The following is a 25,276-nucleotide window of genomic DNA, read 5'->3' as shown; positions in this document are numbered from 1 at the left end:
CCCTCATTGTCCCTAAGAGCCGTATCTAACTCTCAGGGAATAAAATCAACGGGTCAGGCAATATCTCTGGAGAACATGGATAGATTACATTTCAGGTCTGAAGAAGGGTCCCGACCTGAAATGTCACCTATCCATGTTCCCCAGAGATGCTGCCTGACCCGCTGAGTTACTCCAGCACTCTGTGAAACGTCACCGATCCATGTTCTCCACAGATGCTGCCTAACCCGCTGAGTTACTCCAGCACTCTGTGAAACGTCACCTATCCATGTCCTCCAGAGATGCTGCCTAACCCGCTGAGTTACTCCAGCACTCTGTGAAACGTCACCGATCCATGTTCACCACAGTTGCTGCCTGACCTGCTGAGTTACTCCAGCACTCTGTGTCTATCTGCTTTCAATTTTGTTTTGGCACTGGATCCTTTCGGAAGAAGTCTCTGCTGCCCCCCAGTGGTTTAATGAAGATTGCAGCCAATCCAGGGACTATATTCGTCAGTACACAAAAATGCTGGAGAAACTCAGCGGGTGCAGCAGCATCTATGGAGCGAAGGAAATAGGCGACGTTTTGGGCTGAAACCCTTCTTCAGACTGAATTCCTTTCAATGGTAAAAGCTGCTCGCTGGTCATTTAGCACACCAGGAGCTGCTGGAAACCTACTCCCTCGATCTTGTTCTTGCACCAGACTCAGGAACAGTTTCTTCCCCTCTGTACTCAGGCTTCTGAGCGGTCCTTCTGAAAGCTGGGGTACTGTCTGATTTAACAGAGGCCCCAGGGGCAATCTTTTCACTCAGAGGGAGGTCCACATCTAGAATGAGCTTGCCAGCCTTCTTTACAAGATGGGGCAAAGGCCCCTGTTTCCGTGCTGTATTAGGATAAGCACAATGTTATAGAAAGGTGCAGAGTTGTGGAGATATGGTAGGTTCTACAATTAGCAATGTTACAAAATTTTGAGATTTATAAAAAATCAAGTTTGTAATTTATCCCATCAGATAAAGCATAAAAAGAAGTTTAATTTTACACCTAATTCACTTTCATATCTCAAGTATTTAAAAAGTTGCCATTTTCATACTCGGAAATTAGCATCTTGTTCCCTATTGATTTTCTATGGACATAACACAAAAGCTGTGATCGTGGACAGTCAAAAGCCTATAACCTTCTTAAAAATTAAGAGAACTGAATGAAATTTTCAGTTATCGTAGATTGAACCATTCTGAAACAAATATAAAATAATCTAACTTGGATGACCTGAAATTAAAGCATATAATTAGTTAGTTACCTAATTGTAGCTAATTTCAAACTTCAATTACTAGATCTAAACATCTATCCATTTCTTAATAAATGATTAACATTTTTAAATAGCCTAAGTGTCCAAATAATATTCATAAATAATTCACAATAAAACATGATTTTTAAATCTCATTTACATTAATTTATAGGCCAAATGGAAGGAATTTAGTGTTCAATTGCTGTAAATTAAAGTCCAATTTAAATCAGCTTTCTAGTGGGATCCTGTGGAACGCGCTGGTTTAGAACGTTCACATTACGGTAGATTTGTACCTCAAATGCCCAGAAAAATACTGCGGGATATAATGGGGCCAAAATGAGCTACTCGCAACATTAAACTTTGTATAAAGGGATCTTAAGAAGCCCTTTTTAATGTAAAAATAAACAGCCTACCTTCTGTTGTCTGCTCTATGCGACCCTGACGGTTGCCGGTGGTCGCGGGTTTAGAGATTGATTTTTAAACTACTACAACAATTATATAAAGCCTTTAAAACTAATAATAGCTTTTGAGACGGGGTCTCCCAGCGATTTTTCGTCAATAATTAACTAGGCTGAACATCTTCGATTGGAACAGCCTAGGGAAAATCGCGTTTTAAACCCGCCCCACTCTAAACGGCGCCAAAATCGCGCACACGGGCTGGGACAGATTTTCAGCAATGCTTCAGGTAGGCTTTGCAACATACCTACTACAAATAACCTCTGACTTTGAGAAGGTTGCTACAGGCTGGAAGAGAATAAATGGTTCACACATGTTAGAGCGTGCATAGTCAAGCACATGTCCAATAGGAAAGAAACAGGAAGACTTTTAGAAGTATTCTCTGAATAGTCTTGGTGGAAAATTATTCAATTCACCAGCAGATTCAATTGTTAATGTGCCTACAAACTGCTGCAGAGTCAAGTTCAAGTTCAAATGAGTTTATTGTCATGTGTCCCTGATAGGACAATGAAATTTTTGCTTTGCTTCAGCACAACAGATCATTGTAGTCATAGAGCCATACAAATGTATGCTAAGTTGCCTTTAAAAGAACATGATCCAGATAAGATTAGACTTTAGATATACAGAGCGGAAACAGGTCCGCGCTGACCAGCGATCATCGCATACATTAGCACTATCCTACACACTAGGAAAAATTTACAATTTACCGAAGCCAATTATCCCTCAAACCCGCACGTCTTTGGAGTGTGGGAGGAGTCTGGAGCTCCCGGAGAAAACCCACAAACTCCATACAGACAGCAGCCATAGTCAGGATCGAACCCGGGGTACCTGCACTGTAAGGCAGCAACTCTACCGCTGCACCACTGTGCCGCCCTTAAAGCCTCATGTTCTTTCTCCCCAGACACTTGACCGACTGAGTATGGTTATTAAAGCAGGAGAAACGACAGCATTTGTTGGCCCAAGTGGGTCTGGTAAAAGCACAGCAGTGGAGCTGATACAGCGATTCTACGACCCTAAACAGGGGATGGTATGTCTTCAGATTGCTTTCAAATATATAAATAAATGCCAAATATTATTTAGCTTTTGTTGAAAAGATAAACTTTCCCCACGTAAATTATTTTTAATTTAGATGGTCATTTCATTTTCATTTTATTGTACACTCTGGAGTTTAGAAGGATGAGAGGGGAATCTTATTGTAATATAAGATTATTAATGGTTAAGACAGGCTAGAGGCAGGGAACATGTTCCCGATGTTGAGGGAGTCCAGAACCAGGGGCCACAGTTTAAGAATATGTGGTAAGCCATTTAGAACGGAGATGAGGAAACACTTTTTCTCACAGAGTGGTGTGAGTGTGGAATTCTTTGCCTCAGAGGGTGGTGGAAGCCGGTTCTCTGGATGCTTTCAAGAGAGAGTTCTTAAAGATAGCGGAGTCAAGGGATTTGAGGAGAAGGCAGGAACGGGGTACTGATCGTGGATGATCAGCCATGATCACATTGAATGGCGGTGCTGGCTCGAAGGGCCGAATGGCCTACTCCTGCACCTACTGTCTATTGTCTATTGTCAGATGGTCACTTTATTTTCATGCTTGCTTTTTAGAAAATGAAATTTTATATTTATTTATATTTATGTTTAATTGTCGTATATACCAGTAATGGAACAATGAAATTCTTACTTGCTGCTGTTTTACCAACCCTTAAACTCAATAACATGCACATACATATGCAATAATCAATAATACAATGTATTAATAACTGTAATACTAGGTAATAGTGCAAAGCTGGTGTGTAGTGCAACCAAAGACAAAGTCTATAGTAGATCACAGTTGCTGAGGTTAGTGTTGTGCAGCATTCAAGTTGGTTGTTGAGTTGTTGGGAAGATGGTTGTTGGGAAGAAACTGTTCTTGAACCTGGAGGTCACGGTTTTCAGGCTCCTGTACCTTCCTCCTCTTGGTAGCAGCGAGATGAGAGTATGGCCAGGGTGGTGTGGGTCTTTGATGATATTTCTTCCCTGTGCTGAAGGGCCTGTTTCCATGCTGTGTGACCCGACGACTCTCTAACATAGAAACATAAAAAATAGAAAATAGGTGCAGGAGGAGGCCATTTGCTTGCACCGCCATTCATTGTGATCATGACTGATCATCCACAATCAGTAACCCGTGCCTGCTTTCCTCCCCATATCCCTTGATTCCGTTAGCCCCTAGAGCTCTATCTAACTCTCATTTAAATGTATCCAGTGAATTGGCCTCCACTGCCTTCTGTGGGAGAGAATTCCACAAATTCACAACTCTCTGGGTGAAAAAGGTTTTTCTCATCTCAGTTTTAAATGGCCTGCCCTTTATTCTTAAACTGTGGTCCCTGGTTCTGGTCTCCCCCAACATTGGGGACATTTTACCTGCATCCAGCCTTTCCCGTCCTTATATAATTGTATACGTTTCTATAAGTTTCCTCTCATCCTTCTAAATTCCAGTGAATCCAAGCTCAGTCTTTCCAGTCTTTCCTCATAAGACAGTCCCACCATTCTGGTGAACCTGGTGAACCTACGCTGCACTCCCTCAATAGCAAGGATGTCCTTCCTCACATTAAGAGACCAAAGCTACACATAATACTCCAGGTGTGGTCTCACCAGGGCCTTGTACAACTGCAGTAGGACCTCTTTACTTCTTTACTCAAATCTATACTAACCTGCTCATTTAAATGAAGTAGATCATTCCCAAAACAAAATAGGACATTTCCCATTGTTCTGCCTGACAGTCCTCACTGGAATAACAGCACAATAATATGTGGCTGTATAAACAAGGAACTGCAGATGCTGGTTTATACAAAAGGACATAAATGTACAGGAGTAACTCAGCGGGTCAGGCAGCATCTCTGGATAGAAGGAATGGGTGACGTTTTGGGTCGAGACCCTTCTTCAAACATAATTTGCTGCATTGCTCCTCAGAGCTGTGAAGATCTCGTTGGACACAGCTTGCTTAAAATACTCATCTTTTTAACACTTGAAAGTTAGCTTTGAAATCCTTCTGGTTACACCTTGGAGGAGGCCATGCATGTTATTTCTTTGTGAAAAAAAACAGTCAACTGATTTGAGAAGGGGGTTTCATCTTACTTTGGTAAGAATATACATTAATTGTGCAACTACCATCGAATATCTAATATGTTAGACATTTTTGTGATTCAATACAGGCATCCCACATGCAATATGGTCAACATTTCTGAAAATTATTTCATTGTTTTGAAATAATATCTCTACTGCAGTTAAGTTAGCAGTTTTGAATATAAAATGTTTCTGATTTATGAAGTATAAAGGCGATTTCAAATGTTGGAATCAAGAAAAATCGTACAAAAGTGTTTAGTCCTTCTGCCTCCACAGATGCTGCTTGACCCGTTGAGTTCTTCCAGCGTTCTGCATTTAGTTTAATAAAGATAATAAAAGGGAACTGCTGATGCTGGTTCATACCAAAATTAGAAAGAGGGTCCTGCCCCAAATTATCCATGTTCTACAGAGATGTTGTCTGACCCGTTGAGTACTCCAGTACTCCAGTACTTTGTGCCTCCCTTCTGTGCTTTTGAGGAAGTACCACGGTTAATTCCCGGGATTGCAGGACTGTCATATGTTGATAGAATGGAGCAGCTGGGCTTGTATACACTGGAGTTTAGAAGGATGAGAGGGCATCTTATTGTAACATTTAAGATTATTAAGGGTTTGGACACACTAGAGGCAGGAAACATGTTCCCGATGTTGGGGGAGTCCAGAACCAGAGGACACAGTTATAGAATAAGGGGAAAGCCATTTAGAACGGAGATGAGGAGAATCTTTTTCGCACTGAGAGTTGTGAGTCTGTGGATTTCTCTGCCTCAGAAGGCAGTGGAGGCAGGTTCTCTGGATGCTTTCAAGAGAGAGTTAGATACTCTTAAAGATAGCGGAGTCAGGGGATATGGGGAGAAGGCAGGAATGGGGTACTGATTGTGGATGATAAGCCATGATCAAAGTGAATGGCTGTGCTGGCTCGAAGGGCCGAATAGCCTACTCCTGCACCTATTATCTATTGCCATAGTCAGACTGTGTGGAAATGGGCTCTTTGATCCAACGCCCACACAGACCAACATGTCTCATCTACACTAATCCCGTGTGCTCTTATCCCTCGAAACATCTTCTATCAATATGCATCCAAATTGTTCTTCAATGCTGTGACAGTCCCTGCCTCAACTACCGCCTCTGGCAGCTTGTTCCATACACCCACCACCCTTTGTGTAAAAATGTTGCAGTTTTTACACAAAAAAAGCATATTTTCTGGTTCAGTGCTTGTTGTAGTAACTGATGCTGTAACATTCCTGTACCTACAAGAGACTGAAGCTGTAACATTCCCCTGTGTCTATAGGTGACCCTCGATGGCCACGACATTCGCTCTCTGAACATCCAGTGGCTGCGTTCGCTGATTGGCATCGTTGAGCAGGAGCCCGTCCTGTTTTCCACCACCATTGAGGAGAACATCCGCTACGGGCGGGAGGGACTGACGAAGAACGATATTGTCCAGGCAGCCAAGGAGGCCAATGCGTACGACTTCATCATGGACCTGCCCGAGGTGCCAATTATCATTCGGTTGTGTAACGGGAATAGGCAATGGTCGCACAGCACGATGCTCCATGGACCTTTGCTACAGATATATCCATTAGTGGGAGAGTCTAGCAAGGATAGGGTTAACATATGATGAGCCTTTGACTGCACTGGGCCTGTACTCACTGGAGTTTCGAAGGATGAGGGAGAACCTTATTGAAACTTATCGAATAGTGAAAGGCCTGGATAGAGTGGATGTGGAGAGGATGTTTCAACTGGTGGAAGAGTCTAAGACCAGCTGCCATAACCTCAGAATAAAAGGACGGACCTTTAGAAAGGAGATGAGGACAAATTTGTTTAGTCAGAGGGCGGTGAATCTGTGTAATTCATTGCCACAAATGGCTGTGGAGGCCGTCAATGGATATTTTAAAGATGGAGATAGACAGGTTCTTGATTCTTGATTCACAACATGTTCCTAGTTTAGACTTTAGAGATACAGCGAGGAAACAAGCCTTATGGTCCACGCCGACCAGCAATCACCCCGTACACTAGCGCTACCCTACACACACCAGGGGCTATTTTTACAATTTACCGAAGCCAATTCACCGACAAACCTGCACATCTTTGCAGTGTGGGAGGAAACTGGAGCACCCGGAGAAAACCCACGCAATCACGGGGAGAACATGCAAACTCCATACAGACAGCACGCGAGGTCAGGATCAAACCCGGGTCTCTGGTGCTGTACGGCATGAATAACCCTGTACTACCAATTGACAGAGGTCAAATTGTAAATTGTCCCTCGTGTGTAGGATAGCGCTAATGTACGGGGTGATCTCTGGTCAGAGCGGACTCGTGGGCCGAAGGGCCTCTTTCTGCCTGTATCTCTAATCTAGTGACTGTATGCATCACTATTGGCATCTCTAACATCTTCACAACAAGACTCACACATTTATAGGATTCACATGTTTTTATACTTCTTCGTTATAATTTATTAAATTAGTAGTTGTCTGGTCACAAAATCAATACAGAAGGGTATATTAATGGAAAATTATAGTTGTTAAATGGAGCTGGACTATTTATTGATTATTTATTCAGACTAAGAAATATATCCAAAACTGTGTTAAATGTCTTCCAACATTCTCAGCGGCTATACATACATTCGTTAACGTTGTATTTGGTAGTGTTCACAAAACTATCATTGTACCACTCTTAGAAACATAGAAAATCGGTGCAGTAGTCGGACATTCGGCCCTTCGAGCCAGCGCCTCCATTCAATATGATCATGGCTGATCATCCAAAATCAGCACCCCGTTCCTGCTTTCTCCCCAAGTCCCTTGATTCCGTTAGCCCTAAGAGCTAAATCTCTTGAAAACATCCAGTGAATTGGCCTCCACTGCCTTCTGTGGCAGAGAATTCCACTCATGTGGCCCCCTGGGGTGGGATTCACTCGTTTGAGGGACATCTCCACTGGACTCTGCCCCTCAATGTCTAGCAGTTGGAAGGACCTTAGTTGATTTTTCATTGAGACACGTACCCGGTGTTTTTGTTTAGTTTAGTTGAGAGACACAGCATGGAAATAGGCCCTTCATCCCATCGAGTCGGCACAGACCATGAATCACCCCACACACTAGCACTATCTTGCACACAATGGACAATTTACAATCTTTACAATGCAATTCCTACTTATTCAGTTTATATTTTTAGTTTAGTTTCGTTTAGAGGATGTACAAGACAAAGTTAACAAGTTTGCAGATTAGTTTAGTTAGTTTAGAGATACAGTGCAGAAACAGGCCCTTCAGCCCACTGAGTCCATACCGACCAGTGATCCCCGCACACTAACACTTGTCCGACACACACTAGGGCCAATTTACATTTATACCAATCCCATTAACCTACAAGCCTGCACGTCTTTAGAGTGTGGGAAGAAAAGGAAGATCTCGGCGAAAACCTATGCAGGACACGGGGAAAATGTACGAACCCTGTACAGACAGCACCCGCAGTCAGGATTGACCCCGGGGTCTCTGGCGCTGTGAGGCCACATTTGTCTTTTGTCGACAAGTAAGGCACTGCTGACTGATCGCTGACTTTTTCAGAAATTCAACACCCTTGTGGGCGAGGGTGGAGGACAGATGAGTGGAGGGCAAAAGCAACGTATCGCCATCGCACGAGCTCTGGTGAGGAATCCCAAAATCCTGCTGCTGGACATGGCGACATCAGCCCTGGACAACGAGAGTGAGGCCATCGTTCAAGGGGCCCTCGACAAGGTTGGTTTCATTGGAGACATTCCTTCATCAGATGTCAGGGGCTAAGGGGACATTGACGTTAGGAGGGAGAGATAGATCAGCCATGATTGAATGGCGGAGTGGACCTGGTGGGCCGAATGACCTAATTCTGCTCCTATCACTTCTGACCATATGTCCTAACTCCCAAAGACATGGCAGCCATTGATGTTTCCTTCAACTTTGAAACTCCCTGGGTTCTGCTTTCTGGTGAGTTTGATCTTTAGAGTCATAGACTGCAATGCATCAGGCTCTTCAGCCCAACTTGCCCATGCTAACCAAAATGACCCATCTAAGCTAGTCCCGTTTAGTTTAGATAAGAGATACAGCGCAGAAACAGGCTCTTCGGCCCATCGAGTCCGCACCGACCAGCGATCCCCGCACACTAACATTATGCTACACACACTAAGGACAATTTTACATTTATACCAAGCCAATTAATCTACAAATCTGTATGTCTTTGGAGAGTGGGAGGAATCCGAAGATCTTGAAGCACTCAGAGAAAACACATGTGGTCACAGGTAAAATGTGCAAACTCCGTATAGGCAGCACCCATAGCCAGAATCGAACCTGGTTCTCTGGCGCTGTAAGGCAGCAATTCTACCACTATGCCACTGATTGGATTGATTGCATTGGGAATCTTGATTGTGGGAATGTGTAGTATTATCTGATCTATTTGGATGGCATGCGGAACAAAGCTTTTTGCTGTACCTCAATACATGTGACAATATTAAACCCAAGCTATTTGTGTCCTAACTGATTAAATTAATTTCACAAGTTCATGAGTTTTAGAGGCAGAATTAGGCCATTCAGCCCATTAAGTCTACTCCGCCATTCAGTCATGGCTGATCTATTTTTCCCTCCCTCCTAACCCCATTCTCCTGCCCCTTCTCCCTATAACCCCTGACACCCATACCAATCAATCTCCACCTTAAAAATACCCACAGCCATCTGTGGCAATGAATTCCATAGATTCACCACCCTCTGACTAAAGAAATTCCTCATCGTCTCCTTTCTAATGGTACATCCTTTTATTCTAAGGCTATGACCTCTGGTCTGAGACTCTCCCACTAGTGGAACCATCCTCTCCACATTCACTCTACCCAGGTCTTTCACCATTTGGTAAGTTTCAATGACGTCCCCCACGCATTCTAAACTCCAGCGAGTACAGGCCCAGTGGCGTTAAAAGCTCATCGTATGTTAACCCAATCATTCCCGGGATCATTCTCTGAAACCTCCTCTGGACCCTTTCCAGCGCCAGCACATCCTTCCTCAGATACGGGGCCCAAAACTGCTCACAATACTCCAAATCTTGCCCGTTGCTCCACCTATTGTGGTTGAGTTTGGCTTGCTTGTATTTATATACTGTATATCTGATCTGTTTAGACAGTGTGCAGAAACAAAGGTTGTGGCTATACCTCAGCACATGCGACAATATTAAACGTAAACCTAAACCAAAGCTATTTTGGCCCTGACTGATGAAATTATTGATGTAAGATAAAAAGCAGAAGGTGTGCGTAAACAAAGTATTGATTTTGTGCAAAGGTTCGGTTTGGTCGAACAACCATCTCCATCGCACATCGGCTGTCCACTGTAAGGAATGTTGATGTGATCATTGGCTTTGAACATGGGAGAGCGGTGGAGAGGGGAAGGCACGCAGAGCTACTGGAGAGGAAAGGGATTTACTTCACGTTGGTTACACTACAGACCCAGGGAGAACAGGCTCTCCACGAGAAGGCCCGGCAAGGTAAGCCAGTTCGCCAATTATTTTGTGAAATAGCTCATATTTAGTAAAATAATTTATTCCAGTTTAGTGATAGCGAGATACAGCGCGGAAACAGGCCCTTCGGCACGTCGACTAGCGATCACACAATACACCAGTTCGTTCAGTCTGAAGAAGGGTCTCGACCCGAAACCTTGCCCTCTCCTTCTCTCCAGACGTGCTGCCTGACCCGCTGAGTTTCTCCAGCATTTTGTGTCTACCTCGTTCTATCCTACACACACTAGGGCCAATTTACAATTTTACCGAAGCCAATTAACCTACAATCCTGCACGTCTTTGGAGTGTGGGAGGAAACCGGAGCAACCAGAGAAAACCCACGCAGGTCACGGGGAGAGCGTGCAAACCCAGTACAGACAGCACCCGTAGTCATAATCGAACCCGGGACTCTTGCGCCGTAAGGCAGCAACTCTACCACTGCGCCACCTTGCCGCCCTTTAATAGTTAATAGCAAAGCCTCTCAGATTGATTTCAAATCAAGGTTCAGAAACGTCGCTCACTCACACTGTCCGAATTTCTCACTGACAGTGAACGGTGCGATCGAGGATGGAGCGAGTGAGAAACGGCAGCTGATCAGGCGTGGGAGCAGCCGTGCCAGTGTGCGGTAGGATGCAAACGTTCACGCACTCACACCTTCAACCCGTCTCCAGTTTAGTTTAGTTTCTTATTAACAACCAGGGTTAATGGTGGTGTAAACCAGCGTCTGCAGGTGGTCTCCACCCGAAACGTCACCCATTCCTGCTCTCGTCAGATGCCGCCTGAGTTACTCCGGCTGTTTATGTCTATCTGTAGTTCCTGGTTTCCATTGGTGAGTTGTGAGCTCCCACACTGAGGGAGTGTTGCTGTTGCTTTAAGGACCCACTCTCGTCTCTCCGCGATGAGTTCATGCACAAAGCAATCCGACTTGTAATGCAGACTGCATCGCTTCTGTCTGGGCTAGTGCTCACTCAGAATTAAGTGAGGCTGGGCCAGTTTAGCACCATACCAAGGATTGGTCCCACCAGGTCCTAAAGGGCCTGTCCCACTTTCACAACCTAATTCACGACCTCTGCCGAGTTTGCCCTTGGCTCGTACTCGCAGCATCGTCGTCACGAGATCGTAGTAGGTCGTAGCAGGTCGTGACGCTGGTCGTAGGTACACGTGGCATCAAGTAGGTCGGGGCGTTTTTCTAGCCTGATGTCCACGAGTAAAAAAGGTTGTGAATTAGGTCGTGAAAGTGGGGCATCCAACACTTTGCAATAACATAAACACACAACTCTCATTTAATTATGCCTCAATAATAATATTATCCAGTGCTTTATGTGTGATGGCAGCAATGGGAACTGGTAGTTTAGTTTCTAGTTTAGTTTAGTTAGAGATATAGAGCAGAAACAGGCCCTTCAGCCACCGAGTCCGTGCCGACCAGCGATCACCCGTGCATTAAAACTATCCTACACACACTAAGGACAATTTACAATTTTACATAAGCCAATTGGCTTTCAAACCTGCACGTCTTTGGAGTGTGGGAGGAAACCGGAGCACCCGGAGAAAACCCATGCAGGTCACGGGAAGAACGTACAAACTCCATGCAGACAGCACCCATTGTCAGGATTGAAGCTGGCTCTCTGGCACCGTGAGGCCGCAACTCGACCGCTGCGCCACCGTGCCACCCTAATAAATACAAATAAGGTACAATTAAACCCTTGGGTAAAATTATTTAGAGGTGCCAGTATTCTTTTCCTGTACCTCTAAATCATTTTAGAGTCATAGAGTGATACAGCGTGGAAACACGCACTTCGACCCAACATTCCCACACCGGGCAACATGTCCCATCTACATTAGTCCCACCTGCTTGTGTTTGGCCCATATCCTTCTAAACTTATCCTATCCATGTACCTATCTAAAAGTTTCTTAAACGTTGCAATAGTACCTGCCAACTACCGGCAGCTCGTTCCATACATCTACCACCTTTTGCATGAAATAGATACCCCTCAGATTCCTATTACATCTTCTACCCCACCCCCCCACCCCCCCCCCCCCCCCCCCCCCCCCCCCCCACTCCACCACCACCCCCCCCACCAATGTCCTCCGGTTTGCGATTTCCCTAAAGCCCCTGTCCCCTGTACGAGGTAATTCCGTTCTCCTGAGTTTTCCCCTGATTCGAACTCGGAGAATGTCCGTAGCGGGTCCGTAGGAGTTAGTGGATGTCTCGCAGCCGCTCGTACGAGTAAAAAGTAACAATTTTTTTCATCACGAGTATTTTTTTACTCACGGATATTTTTTACATAGATGAAAAAACGTCACAGGTTTACCGGAATTTCCCGAGTACCTACCTTTAGCATTACGAGCCGCTACGAGACATCCACGAACTCCTATGGACCCTCTACGGACATTCTCCGAGTTCGAATCAGGGGAAAACTCGGGAGAACTCTTGAATTACCTCATACAGTGGGACAGAGGCTTTCCTCTGGGCACAAGATTGTGCGTCTACTCGTTCTATTCCTCTCATGATTTTCTACACCAATCTCATCCTCCTGTGCTCCAAGGAATAGAGTCCTACTCTGTTCAACCTCCGCCTATAGCTCAGGCCCTCAAGTCCTGGCAACATATTCATGAATCTTTTCTGTACCCTTTCCAGCTTGACAACATGTATCCTGTAACATAGAGATCTAAACTGAACTCACCAACGTCTTATACAACTGCAACATGACCTCCCAACATCTATACGTAATAGTCTTTGATGAAGGCCAATGTGCCGATAGCCTTTTTGACAGCCCTATCTACCTATCTATTGTTTTAATAATATCTTTAATAATTAACATGTAAATCTTATACTTCTTTAGTTATTAGTTTAGTAAGTTTGAAGTTGATTGGTCACAAAATCAAAACAGAAGACGGGATACAAGAAAGACACAAGGAACTGCAGATGCTGGAACCTTGAGGAAAACCCAAAGTGCTGGAGGAACGCAGCAGGTCGGGCAGCATCAGTGGAGGGAATGGACAGGCAAAGTCTTGGGTTGGGTCCCTTCTTCAGACCTCAGAAGAAGGGGTTTACTGTTGGACAAATATTGTGGAGAAAATTTGTTTCATTTTTAATTTTGTCCAAAAAAACACAAGTTTTACCCACATACATATTTTCCTTTAATCCTTGTGATCATTGGAACACGTTTTTTAATTTGTTATAGAGCAGTATGGTGGTGCAGTGGTAGAGCTGCTGCCCCTTACTGCCAGAGACGCGGGTTCGATCCTGACCACGGGTGCTGTCCGCGTGGAATTTGCATGTTCTCCCTGTGACCACGTGGGTTTTCTCCGGGTGTTCCGTTATCCTAACACAGCACAAAGATGTGGACGAGAAAGTGGGATAACATGTAGTATGTACGGGTGATCGATGGTCGGCATGGACGGTGGGCTGTAGAGCCTCTTTCCATGTAGTATCTGTAGACTAAAACTGTATTCTTGTTATTTAATTTTCATGACTAGCTACTTCATCTGATAAAATTCTGCTGTTAAGTTTCAATATTAGGTTTCAATATAATGTGTGCGGCACGGTGGCGCAGCGGTAGAGTTGCTGCCTTACAGCGCTTACAGCATCGGAGACCCTGTTTCGATCCCAACTACGGGTGCTGGCTGTACAGAGTTTGTACGTTCTCCCCGTAGGTTTTCTCCGAGATCTAGGTGCAAGTGCAGTTGGGGCATGAGGTGAGTGGGGGGTGGGGGGGGGGGGGGCGTGCAAGATGGGGTGGGGGTACACTCTGGAGTTTAGAAGGATGAGAGGAGATCTTATTGACACATATAAGATTGTTAAGGGTTTGGACACGCTGGAGGCAGGAACCAGGGGCCACAGTTTAAGAATAAGGGGTAAACCATTTAGAACGGAGACGAGGAAACACTTTTTCTCACAGAGAATGGCGAGTCTGTGGAATTCTCCGCCTCAGCGGGCGATGGAGGCAGGTTCTCTGGATGCTTTCAAGAGAGAGCTAGATAGAGCTCTTAAAGATAGTGGAGTCTGGGGATATGGGATAAAGGCAGGAACGGGGTACTGATTGGGGATGATCAGCCATGATCACATTGAATGGCGGTGCTGGCTCAAAGGGCCGAATGGCCTACTCCTGCACCTATTGTCTATTGTCTATTGTTGGACCGCAAGACCGCAAGAAATTGCGGAGAATTGTGGACGCAGCCCAGACCATCACACAAACCAACATCCCTTCCACTGACTCCATATGCACCTCACGTTGCCTCGGCACAGCCAGCAACATAATGCAGGACCAGTTTCACCCCGCTCGTTCCCTCTGGTCCCCTCTCCCATCGGGCAAGAGGTACAGAAGTGTGAAAACGCACACCTCCAGATTCAGAGACAGCTTCTTCCCAGCTGTTATCAGGCAGCTGAACCATCCTACTAACAACCAGAGAGCAGTCCTGAACTACGAGCTACCTCATCGCAGACCCTAGCACTATCCTTGATCGGACTTTCGCATTATTCCCTTTATCCTGTATCTGTACACTGTGGACGGCTTGATTGTAATCATGTATTGAGTTCCGCCAACTGTACCTTGGTACAAGTGACAATAAACTAAACTCAAACTAACCTAAACTGGTGGTTAACTAGAATTGGAAACTCAATGTTCAGTCAATGTTGTTAGTTGAGAATAAATCAACGTGGGTTTTGAGAATCATATTGAGAGGTACATGAGAAGCATTGATAGGTGTGTGTTTTCAGATCCACGAGGCACCAGCGCTCCAGGTCTCAGGTGTCTGAAGTACTTAGCGATCTGTCTGGGCCGGGAGATGTGGCTTCAGCTGTCCGCACACCCTCCATATCCCTCGGGGATGAGGACAAGGTCCGACGTTCGAATCATTTATTAGTAAATCAAACATTACCACTGAACACCTGCCACAGCTGCGTTTACATGTATGCATTTGTAGAGTCACGGTGTCACACTGCCCCTTCGGCCCAATTTGCCCACACCGACCAACATGCCCCATCTACACTAGTCTCACCTGCCCGCGTTTGGCCCATCATCATATCGATACTTATAAAACTCTGATCTTGGATGTGTTTGTGTGTTTGTGTGTCTGTTTGTGTATAATCACATCTTCTCGAAAAATCTACGTGGTAACGATAACATTTTCACATATTCCGGTAGATATTTATCCCGTGGAGTCCAAGATCACCTTATCTGAAACTTTCATGCTTTATTTCTTGAGTTATTACTGAAAATGTTCAAAAATCAGACAAAACTTTGAAATAAAAACGACTGCCTTTCGCTGATGACGTCACAATGGGTCTGCTTGCTGCTGTCTTGCTCACGCTGCGAGCAAGACGCTCCCCCCACCTCTCCCTCCACCCCCCCATTATTCAAAAAACGCTGCCGTAGATGAAGTCGTCAAACTCACAGTCCTTTGGTTGCCGGCCACGCCCCTCCCCCCCCCACTTCCCCACCTTGCTCAGGGTCCCCAGTTCAGCGCATGGTGGGGAGGATTGTTGCTGCAGATTGGACCTGGGCTGGAGCAGATCCTAGAGCTGGAGTGAGGGAGTGTTGCGTTTGGGAACCAGCCCTGCCCTGTGATGCCATGTACCATCTCTCTGTACCTCTGTCCCCTCTGTCCCACTCCCCCGGCCGCTCTCCCCACCCCCCACTCTTTCTCCCCCCCTCTCTCTCTCCCCCTCTTTCCCCCCCTCTCTCCCCTGTTTCCCTCCCCCTCTCTCCCCCCCTCTCTCTCTCCCCCTCTCTCTCCCCCCCCCTCTCTCTCTCCCCCCCTCTCTCCCTCTCTCTCCCTCTCTCTCCTTCTCTCTTTCTCTCTCTCTCTCTCTCTCTCTCTCTCTCTCTCTGTCTCTGCCTCTCTCTCTCTGTCTCTGCCCCTTCTCTCTACCCCCTCCCTCTCCCTCTCTAGATGCGTCTGCGAGTTGGGGGCTATGCATCAGTGGATAGGGCGGGGGATAGGGTAAAAAGGACCGAATGAATAATCCCTCTCCCCCCTCTCTCCCCCCTCTCTCTCCCCTCTATTGATATAACCGAAGGGGGTGTGGCTAGTGTGGGGGCTATGCATGTGTGTGGTAGGGCGGTGGTGTGTGTGTGTGTGTGTGTGTGTGTGTGAATGTGTGTGTGTGTGTGTGGTGTGTGTGTGTGGTTGTGTGTGTGTGGGGGAGGGGGGGGGGGGGGGGTGGTGGTAAGTGGGCAGGTCACCCCCCCCCCCTCCCCCCACAACTGCTCGTTGAGAGGACGGGACCCAACGGGTCCCACTTGATCTAGTATCCATCTAAACCTCTTCCATCCATGTACCTGTCTAGGCCTGCCCCACTTAGGCGACTGTTTGGGCCACTGCCAGGTACTAGTTTTGTTGGAATTCACCTACGACACCTGGCAACAACCTACGACAGCAGAAATTGTCGCCACTGTCACGGAAAAATGTTCAACATCTGAAACATTTGTGGCAGTCGCCTGTAGTCGCCCATAGAATTGCCTAAGTGGGAAAGGCCCATGCTGTTATAGTCCCTGCTTCTCTCCCTCCTTGTTCCATTGACCCACCATCCTCTGTGTAAAAAAAGTTCCAATGAAATCTTCCCTCTCTCACTTTATATCCTCTGGATCTTGATTCCCCTACTCTGGGTAAAAGACTGTGCGTTCATTCACCCTATCTATTCCCCTCATGGTTTCAGACACCTGCTTAAGATCACCCCTCAGCATGTGGGTTTTTAAAAAGCATTTATACAGCGCGGAAGTAGGCCCTTCAGCCCATGGAGTCATAGAACATATAGCGTTCAGATAACGCATGTAGCATTGTGCAGGGACAGCGACTAGGTCAGCATCTCTGGCCATCGAGCTTTAGCAATTTGTTTTAACCCATCTCCATTCACAAAACACAGGGTGCTGGAGTAACTCAGCAGGTCAGGCAGCATCTCTGGGACATGGATAGGCGACGCTTCAGGTGGGGGCCCTTCCATTCCCTTCACAGACGCTGCCTGACCCGCTGTGTTCCTCCAGCACTTTGTGTTCCAGGCAGGACTCCAGCGTCTGCAGTTCCTTGTGTCCGCCCTTCATTCAAATATGAAGGGCAGCAAAGAAATATCACATTCAGGTGAGGTTTGATTAAATTTATGGCCACATTCGGCTAATTCGTTTTTTTAATATTGCGGGCACAGAACTCAATCACCTAATCACATTATAACATTTAATTATCTTATCTGCTGTCTAATATATCGTCTACCCATTCATTCTGAACTAATTGAATAATGGGGCAGCCCAGCGGAATGAATATTGATTTCTCTAACTTCAAGCAACCCTTTCCCCCCCCCCCCCCCCCATCTCTCTAGTCATTGTACTAGTTTCACTGTCGTCCAGCTGAGTTTCATTGTTTGTATCACTCCTTATCACCGAACCAACACCAACAATGGACCCTTGTGGGCTCCACCTTATCTTGATCATCATTGCTGGCTTTGATCCGCCTTGTTGCATATCTTTCATACTACCTACCTTTTCATATCTCTTGGTTCCCTCTCCCTGACTATCAGTCTGATGTAGGGTCTCAACCCATTCCTTTTCATAAGATCATATCATAAGTGATAGGAGCAGAATTAGGCCATTTGATCCGTCTAGTCTACTCTGCCATTCAATCATGGCTGACCCATCTTTCCCGCCTAACCCCATTCTCCTGCCTTCTCCCCAAAAACCCCCTGACACCCGCACTAATCTCCAGAGATGCTGCCTGACCCGCTGAGTTACTGCAGTTTTTGTGTCTGTCTAATGGTCTGAAGAAGATTAATTTCACCCTCAGGATGTGGAGGAAGAGGAAGAGAGTATTGAGCCGGCTCCTGTGTCCAGAATCCTGAAATACAACGTGTCCGAGTGGCCCTACATGTTGTTTGGTTCTCTCGGGGCTGCAGTCAACGGTGGCGTCAATCCGATCTATGCTCTCCTCTTCAGTCAGATCCTGGGGGTATGAAGCCTTCCCTTTCCCTCCTTCCCCTCCTTCCCCACCCCTCCCCTCACTTCCCCTCCCCTCCCTCCCCTCCCCTCCCTTCCCCTCCCTTCCCCTCCCTTCCCCTCCCTTCCCCTCCCCTCCCTCTCCCTCCCTCCCTTCCCTCCCTTCCCCTCCCTTCCCCTCCCTTCCCCTCCCTTCCCCCCTCCCTTCCCCTCCCTTCCCCTCCCTTCCCCTCCCTTCCCCCCTCTTCCCCCCTCTTCCCCCCCTCCCCTCCCCCCCTCTTCCCCCCTCCCCCCTCTTCCCCTCTCCTCTCATCTCGTTCCTTCTCCGCCACTATTCTCCCCTCCCCTCCCCTCTCCCTCTCTCCTCTCCTCTCCTCTCCTCCTCTCTCCCTCCCTCCTCTCCTCTCCTCCCTCCCTCTCCTCTCCTCTCCCTCCTCTCCCTCCCTCCCTCCCCTCCCCTCCCTCCCCACCCCTCCTCACCCCTCCCCTCCTCCCCTTCCCCACCCCCCTCTCACCCTCCCCTCCTCCCCTTCCTCACCCCTCCCCACCCCAATCCTCCCCCCCCCCCCCCTCCTCCCCCTCCTCCTCCCTTCCCCTCCCCATGTCTTCCCCCATCCTCCCCTCCCTTCCCACCCTCTACCCTCCCCTCCCCACCCCCCTCCCTCTCCTCCACTCCCCACCCCTCCACTTCCTACCATCACGCCCTCCCCTCCAGTCCATCCCCTCCCCTCCCCAACATTTCTATTTGTATCATCTATTTTATCTAAGTTAACATCTATGTACCTCGTTGCTCCAGACATTTTCGCTGCAAAACGAAGAAGAGAAAATAAACCAAATAAACGCAATCTGTTTGTTTTTTGTTGTCGTTGGACTCGTCTCATTCCTAACACAGTTCCTTCAGGTAAACTCAACCAAATACTCATTGCATTGAATCATTGTTTTTTGGTCATAGTCATAGTCATAATAGTGATACAGTGTGTAAACGGGCCCTTCGGCCCAACTTGCCCACACTGGTCAACATGCCCCAGCTACACTAGTCCCACCTGCCTGCATTTGGCCCATATCCCTCTAAACCTGTCCTACCCATATACTTGTCCAAATGTTTCTTAAACGTTGCGATAGTCCCTGCCTCAACTCCCCTTAGACAGCTCGTTCCATACACCACCCAAACGTTGTGTAAGAAAAGTTACCCCTCGGGTTCCTATTGAATCACCTATTCTCCCTTCACCTTAAACCCACGTCCTCTGGTTCTCGATTCCCCTACTATTGGCGAGAGACTGTGCGCTGTCCAGTCTATTCCTCTGATGATTTTATACATCTCCATTAGATCACCCCAGCATCTTCCTGCATTCCAAGGAATAAAGTCCCAGTCTGCCCAACTTCTCCCCATAGCTTTTCCTGTTTCCACCCACATCCCAAAAGACATGCATGTTTGTGGGTTAATTGGCTTGGTATAATTGTAAATTGTCCCTAGTGGGTGTAGGATAGTGTTAGTGTACGGGGATCGCTAGTCGGTGCGGACTCGGTGGACCGAAGGGCCTGTTTCCGCGCTGTATCTCTAAACTAAACTAAACTAAACTTACATTACACAATGCTATTGTACGTAATTTCATGCTGTCATAAACAGGCTTTATCTTTCCGCTTTCCCAGAGCTATTTCTTCGCCAAGTCTGGTGAGTTGCTGACTCGAAGATTGAGAAAGCTGGGCTTCCAGGCCATGTTGAGACAAGAGATCGGTTGGTTTGACGATCGGAAGAACAGCCCCGGCACATTAACAACCCGGCTGGCCACTGATGCCTCGCAGGTGCAAGGGGTAAGTGGACGTGGCCAGAGTGTACAGGGGCTAAAATGGTAACCAGTCAGAACAAGGGATTAGTGGTGACTCGTGTCTATACAAGGTAACTAATGACAATACAAGGGGTTCATAAGCTCACAACTTCTAGGAGCAGGATTTGGCCATCAATCTAGGTATGTTACAAAACTTACCTTCAGTGGAGCTGCAATTCTGCCTTTGGCCGTGTGCGCGATTTTGGCGCCTTTGAGGGGGTGGGGCGGGGTTAAAACGGGGGTTTTTTCCGACCTGGTCCTGAATTATATTTTGTTGGAGTGCAAGATGTTGCTAAAGGATCGTTCCTACGGCCGTTCTGTGTTTTTCTTTTTTTTTAATTCACCCGACAAGTTAATCGCTGGAATGATTTTAAAATCAGCTTCTGAAGCCGTCAATGCCGAAAACGGGGACGGATTTTATGGAGGACCAGATAAAAGAAAGTAGGTTATTTTTATGTATTAAAGTGTTTCTTAAGATGTATTTAATTCACATTTTAAGTTGCGAAACGGTGATTTAGTCCCCGAACGAACTGGCAGTGTATTTGCTGCCGATATGGGGGACTAAATCCACCGCATCCTGAACGTTCCAAATGGTCCTGTTCCAAAAAATCCCACTCGCAAGGTGATTTAAATGGCCATTAATTTACAGGTATTAAACATTAAATTCCTTCCATTTGGCCTATAAACCCATGACAATGAGATTTAAAAATTATGTTATATTCTGAATTCTTGTGTGAATGTTATTTGGACACTTAGGTTATTTAAAAATGTTAATCTATTCTTAAGAAATGGATAGATGTTTAGATCTAGTAATTGAATTTTGTAATTAGCTACAATTAGGTAACTAACTAATTATATGCTTTAATTTCAAGTCATCTAAGTAAGATTGTTTCATATTTGTTTCAGAATGCTTCAATCTATAATAACTGATCATTTCTTTCAGTTCTCTTAAATTTTAAGAAAGTTATCGGCCTTTAAATGCTCTTGATCACAGCTTTTGTGTTAAGTCAATGAAAAAGCAATAGGGAACAACATGCCAATTTCCGAGTATGAAAATGGCCATAACTTTTTTAATACTAAAGATATGAAAGTGAATTAGGTGTCAAATTAAACTTATTTTTATGCTTTATCTGATGGGATAAATTAAAGACTTGATTTTTTAAATCTCAAAATTTTGTAACATTGCTAATCAATCTAAGGAAGTCACCTTGGAGTAAAATAACACCATCAGACCATAAGTCATAGGAGTAGAATTAGGCCATTCAGCCCATCAGGTCTACTCCGCCATTCAATCATGAGATATCTTTCCCTCTTCTCTTCGGTCCACTGAGTCCACGTTGACCATCGATCACCCCTTCACACTAGTTCTATGTTATCCCACTCTCTCATCTACTCCCTACACACTAGCGGGAAATTTACAGAGGGCCAATTAACTTACACACCTGCACATCTTTGGCATGTGGGAGGAAGCTGGAGCGCCCGGTGGAAACCCACGGTGTCACAAGGAGAACGTACAAACTCCACGTAGACAGCACCGGAGGTCAGGATCAAACTGGGTCTCTGGCGCTGTAAGGCAGCAGCTCTGACCACCCGGGTGTGGAACGTGCAGACCGCAGATGTGATCGACAATGAAGATCGACACAAAATGCTGGAGTAACTCCCCGGGACAGGCGGCATCTCTGGGGAGAAGGAATTGGTGACGTTTCGGGTCGAGACCCTTCTTTAGAAATCTAAAGAAATCTGAAGAAGGGTGTCGACTGGAAACGTCACCCATTCCTTCTCTCCAGAGATGCTGCCTGTCCCGCTGAGTTACTCCAGCATTTTGTGTCTGTCTTCACTGTAAAACCAGCATCTGCAGTTCCTATAATATAACCATATAACCATATAACAATTACAGCACGGAAACAGGCCATCTCGACCCTTCTAGTCCGTGCCGAACACATAATCTCCCCTAGTCCCATATACCTGCGCTCAGACCATAACCCTCCATTCCCTTCCCATCCATATAACTATCTCTACACATTCCTCTCTACACATTTGATCCACAATCAACATCAGGGGAGACCACAAGATGGCAGGAGTTTGTAGACTTTCACACAAACTCTACACATTGTATTCTTGTGAGCCAGAGGTGTTGAGTGGATCTTAAGGCTTTATAGCTTTTGGAAATCCAAATGGATTGTTAGCCACTAAATCTGTTTGATGTTGCAAAAACTATTCTTCAGCATTGCAGTGCTAAGGATAATGAATGGAAAGCAGTTTGAATGATGCTTGATTAGCTTTTAGAGATACAGCGTGGAAGCAGGCCCTTCGGCCCATCGAGTCCGCACCACTCTTGCACGAGTTCTACCCTACACTCTAGTTCACTGCAGCTCGACGTAATCCCACTCTCTACACACTAGGGGGCATTTTACAGAGGCCAATAACCTGCATATCATTGGAGTTTGGGAGGAAACCGGAGCACCCGGAGAAAACCCACGCAGGTCATGGGGAGAACGTGCAAACTCCGCACCTGAGGTCAGGATCGAACTTGGGCCTCTGGGGCAGCAAGTCTACCGCTGCTCCACCGTGCCGCCATCAACGCGAGTGAACGGTGCCCGCAGTGTGTTTAGTCGCAGTTCCTAGCATTTATTTTGCATTTACCTCCCCTCAGGCTACGGGGACCCAGATTGGGATGATTGTCAACTCGATCACCAATATCGGCGTCTCCCTCATCATCGCCTTCTACTTCAGCTGGAAGCTGACGTTGGTCATTCTCTGCTTCCTGCCCTTCCTGGCCCTGACCGGTGCCCTGCAAGCTCGCATGTTGACCGGCTTCGCCAACCAGGACAAGGAGGCCCTGGAGGCTGCTGGCCAGGTACTTCATCCCACCGTCCCACCATCACATGTCCCCACGAGACACTTGTACTTGACGTTAATGAGGCCACATTTGCCAACCAGGTATCTCTCCGACCTCACATTCCCCCATGAAACAGTTGTACAATAGACAATAGACAATAGGTGCAGGAGTAGCCCATTTGGCCCTTCGAGCCAGCACCGCCATTCAATGTGATCATGGCTGATCATCCATAATCGGTATTGCCTTCTTCCGATATTTCCTGACTCCGCTACCTTTAAGACCCCTATCTATCTCTCTCTTGAAAGTGTCTGGAGAACCTGCCTCTGAGGCAGAGAATTCCACAGACGACGCTGGTGAGGTCACACTTGGAGCATTGTGTTCAGCTATGGTGGTGCCGCTAGTTTAATGTACTTTTTGCTTATGCTCGCGTGTAGGAAGCTTTCAGATAAAGTCCATCGCATTGCACGCTGCTGAGTCAAGTTCTGCGGCCAGCAAGTTTTATCAATTTCGTTTCAAACACTCGTCGTTCATAAAACACAGAGTGCTGGAGTAACTCAGCGGGCCAGGCAGCATCTCTGGAGGACATGGATTCGGGGCGGATCCTTCAAAACATCACACATCCATGTTCTCCACAGATGCTGCCTGACCCATTGAGTTACTCCAGCACTCTGCGTCTATCTTTGTAATAAACCAGCATCTGCAGTTCACTGTTGGTGCAGTGGAAAGCTTTTTTGGTGCGTACTTTCTAACCAGCGGAAAGACTGTACATGATTACAACCAAGTCGTCCACAGTGCACAGATACAGGATAAGGGAACAATCTCTCTCAGAAAAAAGTCCAGTAAGCCCCAGGCGTAGAATTCCACAGACGACGCTTGAGGTCACAGGTTGTGTTCAGCTATGGTGGTGCTGCTAGTTTAATGTACTTTTTGCTTATGCTCGCGTGTAGGAAGCTTTCATATAAAGTCCGTCGCATTGCACGCGGCGCGCTGCTGAGTCAAGTTCTGCGGCCAGCAAGTTTTATCAATTTTGTTTCAACCACTCTGTCGTTTTAAAACAGAGAGTGCTGGAGTGAGAGGGGCCAGACAGCATCTCTCATTGAGGGCGGATCCTTCAAAACATAAGATTGTTAAGGGCTTGGACACGCTAGAGGCAGGAAACATGTTCCCGATGTTGGGGGAGTCCAGAACCAGGGGCCACAGTTTAAAAATAAGGAGTAAAACCCCTGTCCCACGGTATGAGTTCATTCCAAGAGCTCTCCCGAGTTTTTGCCCTGATTCGAACTTAAGGAGATTTACTCAGGGCAGGAAACATGGCCCCGATGTTGGGGGAGTCAGAACCAGGGGCCACTCCCTGTGGACATTTTTTCAGCTCTCCCGAGTTTGTTCGAAAGATTTACTTCACTCGAGGGGCTCTCCATTTTTCAACTTGAAAAAATCTTCACTGTCTTCCCGTCCCTGAGCTCCGACGTACCCGTTACGTTCATTCTCCGTGCTTACCACGAGTTTGATTTTTTTTTTAACTCGGGTGAGCTCTTGGAATGAACTCGCACCGTGGGACAGGGCTTTAAACAATTTAGAACTTGAAGACGAGGAAATACTTTTTCTCACAGAGAGTGGTAAGTCTGTGGAATTCTCTGCCTCAGAGGGCTGTGGAGGCAGGTTCTCTGGATGCTTTCAAGAGAGAGCGAGCTAGGGGTCTTAAAAATAGCGGAGTCAGAGGATATGGGGAGAAGGCAGGAAGTGGGTACTGATTGTGGATGATCAGCCATGATCACATTGAATGGCGGTGCAGGCTCGAAGGGCCGAATGGGCTACTCCTGCACCTATTGTCTATTGTCCGATTGAAGATTGAGGATTATCAATGAGGTAGATGGGAAGTCAGAACCACTCTTGAGTTGGTGATAGGATGGTTCAATTGCCTGATAACAGCTGGGAAGAAACTGTCCCTGAATCTGGAGGTGTGTGTGGGTTTCCACACTTCTGTACCTTTTGCCCGATGGGAGAGGGGAGAAGAGGGAGTGGCCAGGGCGAGACTGGTCCTTGATTATGCTGCTGGCCTTGCCGAGGCAGCGTGGGGTGTAGATGGCGACAATGGAAGGGAGGTTGGTATAGGAAGGATATCATTAAGCTAAAATGTGCACACAGAAGATGTACGACGATGTTGCCAGGACTCCAGGGCCTGAGCTGTAGGGAGAGGTTGGGCAGACGAGGACTTGGAGGATGAGGGGTAATCCAATAGACGTGTATATGATCACGAGGGGAATAGATAGGGTGAATGCACAGTATTTTACCCCATAATTAGGGAAATCAAGGGACATAGGTTTGAGGTGAGAGGAGATAAGACTTTATAGGAAATTGAGGGGTAAGGTTTTTACACA

The 25,276-nt window shown here is 46.5% G+C and overlaps 1 protein-coding gene across 4 annotated transcripts in view; it reads left to right on the top strand.

Moving 5' to 3' along the window:
- The window catches only part of LOC129698590 (bile salt export pump-like), an 82,925-nt gene that overhangs the window by 39,538 nt on the left and 18,111 nt on the right, over nucleotides 1-25,276 (top strand). For all 4 annotated transcript variants that reach the window (XM_055637693.1, XM_055637695.1, XM_055637692.1 and 1 more), the window contains 10 exons: nucleotides 2,618-2,743; nucleotides 6,096-6,299; nucleotides 8,365-8,535; nucleotides 10,096-10,297; nucleotides 10,858-10,933; nucleotides 15,029-15,149; nucleotides 18,085-18,246; nucleotides 19,030-19,134; nucleotides 19,884-20,045; nucleotides 22,713-22,916. In XM_055637693.1, the coding sequence (XP_055493668.1) occupies nucleotides 2,618-2,743; nucleotides 6,096-6,299; nucleotides 8,365-8,535; nucleotides 10,096-10,297; nucleotides 10,858-10,933; nucleotides 15,029-15,149; nucleotides 18,085-18,246; nucleotides 19,030-19,134; nucleotides 19,884-20,045; nucleotides 22,713-22,916 (1,533 nt within the window). The remainder of the gene's footprint in view (nucleotides 1-2,617; nucleotides 2,744-6,095; nucleotides 6,300-8,364; nucleotides 8,536-10,095; nucleotides 10,298-10,857; nucleotides 10,934-15,028; nucleotides 15,150-18,084; nucleotides 18,247-19,029; nucleotides 19,135-19,883; nucleotides 20,046-22,712; nucleotides 22,917-25,276) is intronic.

The sequence above is a fragment of the Leucoraja erinacea genome, chromosome 7 (assembly GCF_028641065.1).
Source record: "Leucoraja erinacea ecotype New England chromosome 7, Leri_hhj_1, whole genome shotgun sequence".
NCBI classification, from domain to species: Eukaryota; Metazoa; Chordata; class Chondrichthyes; order Rajiformes; family Rajidae; genus Leucoraja; species Leucoraja erinaceus.
This window is presented reverse-complemented; position numbering and strand designations above follow the sequence as displayed.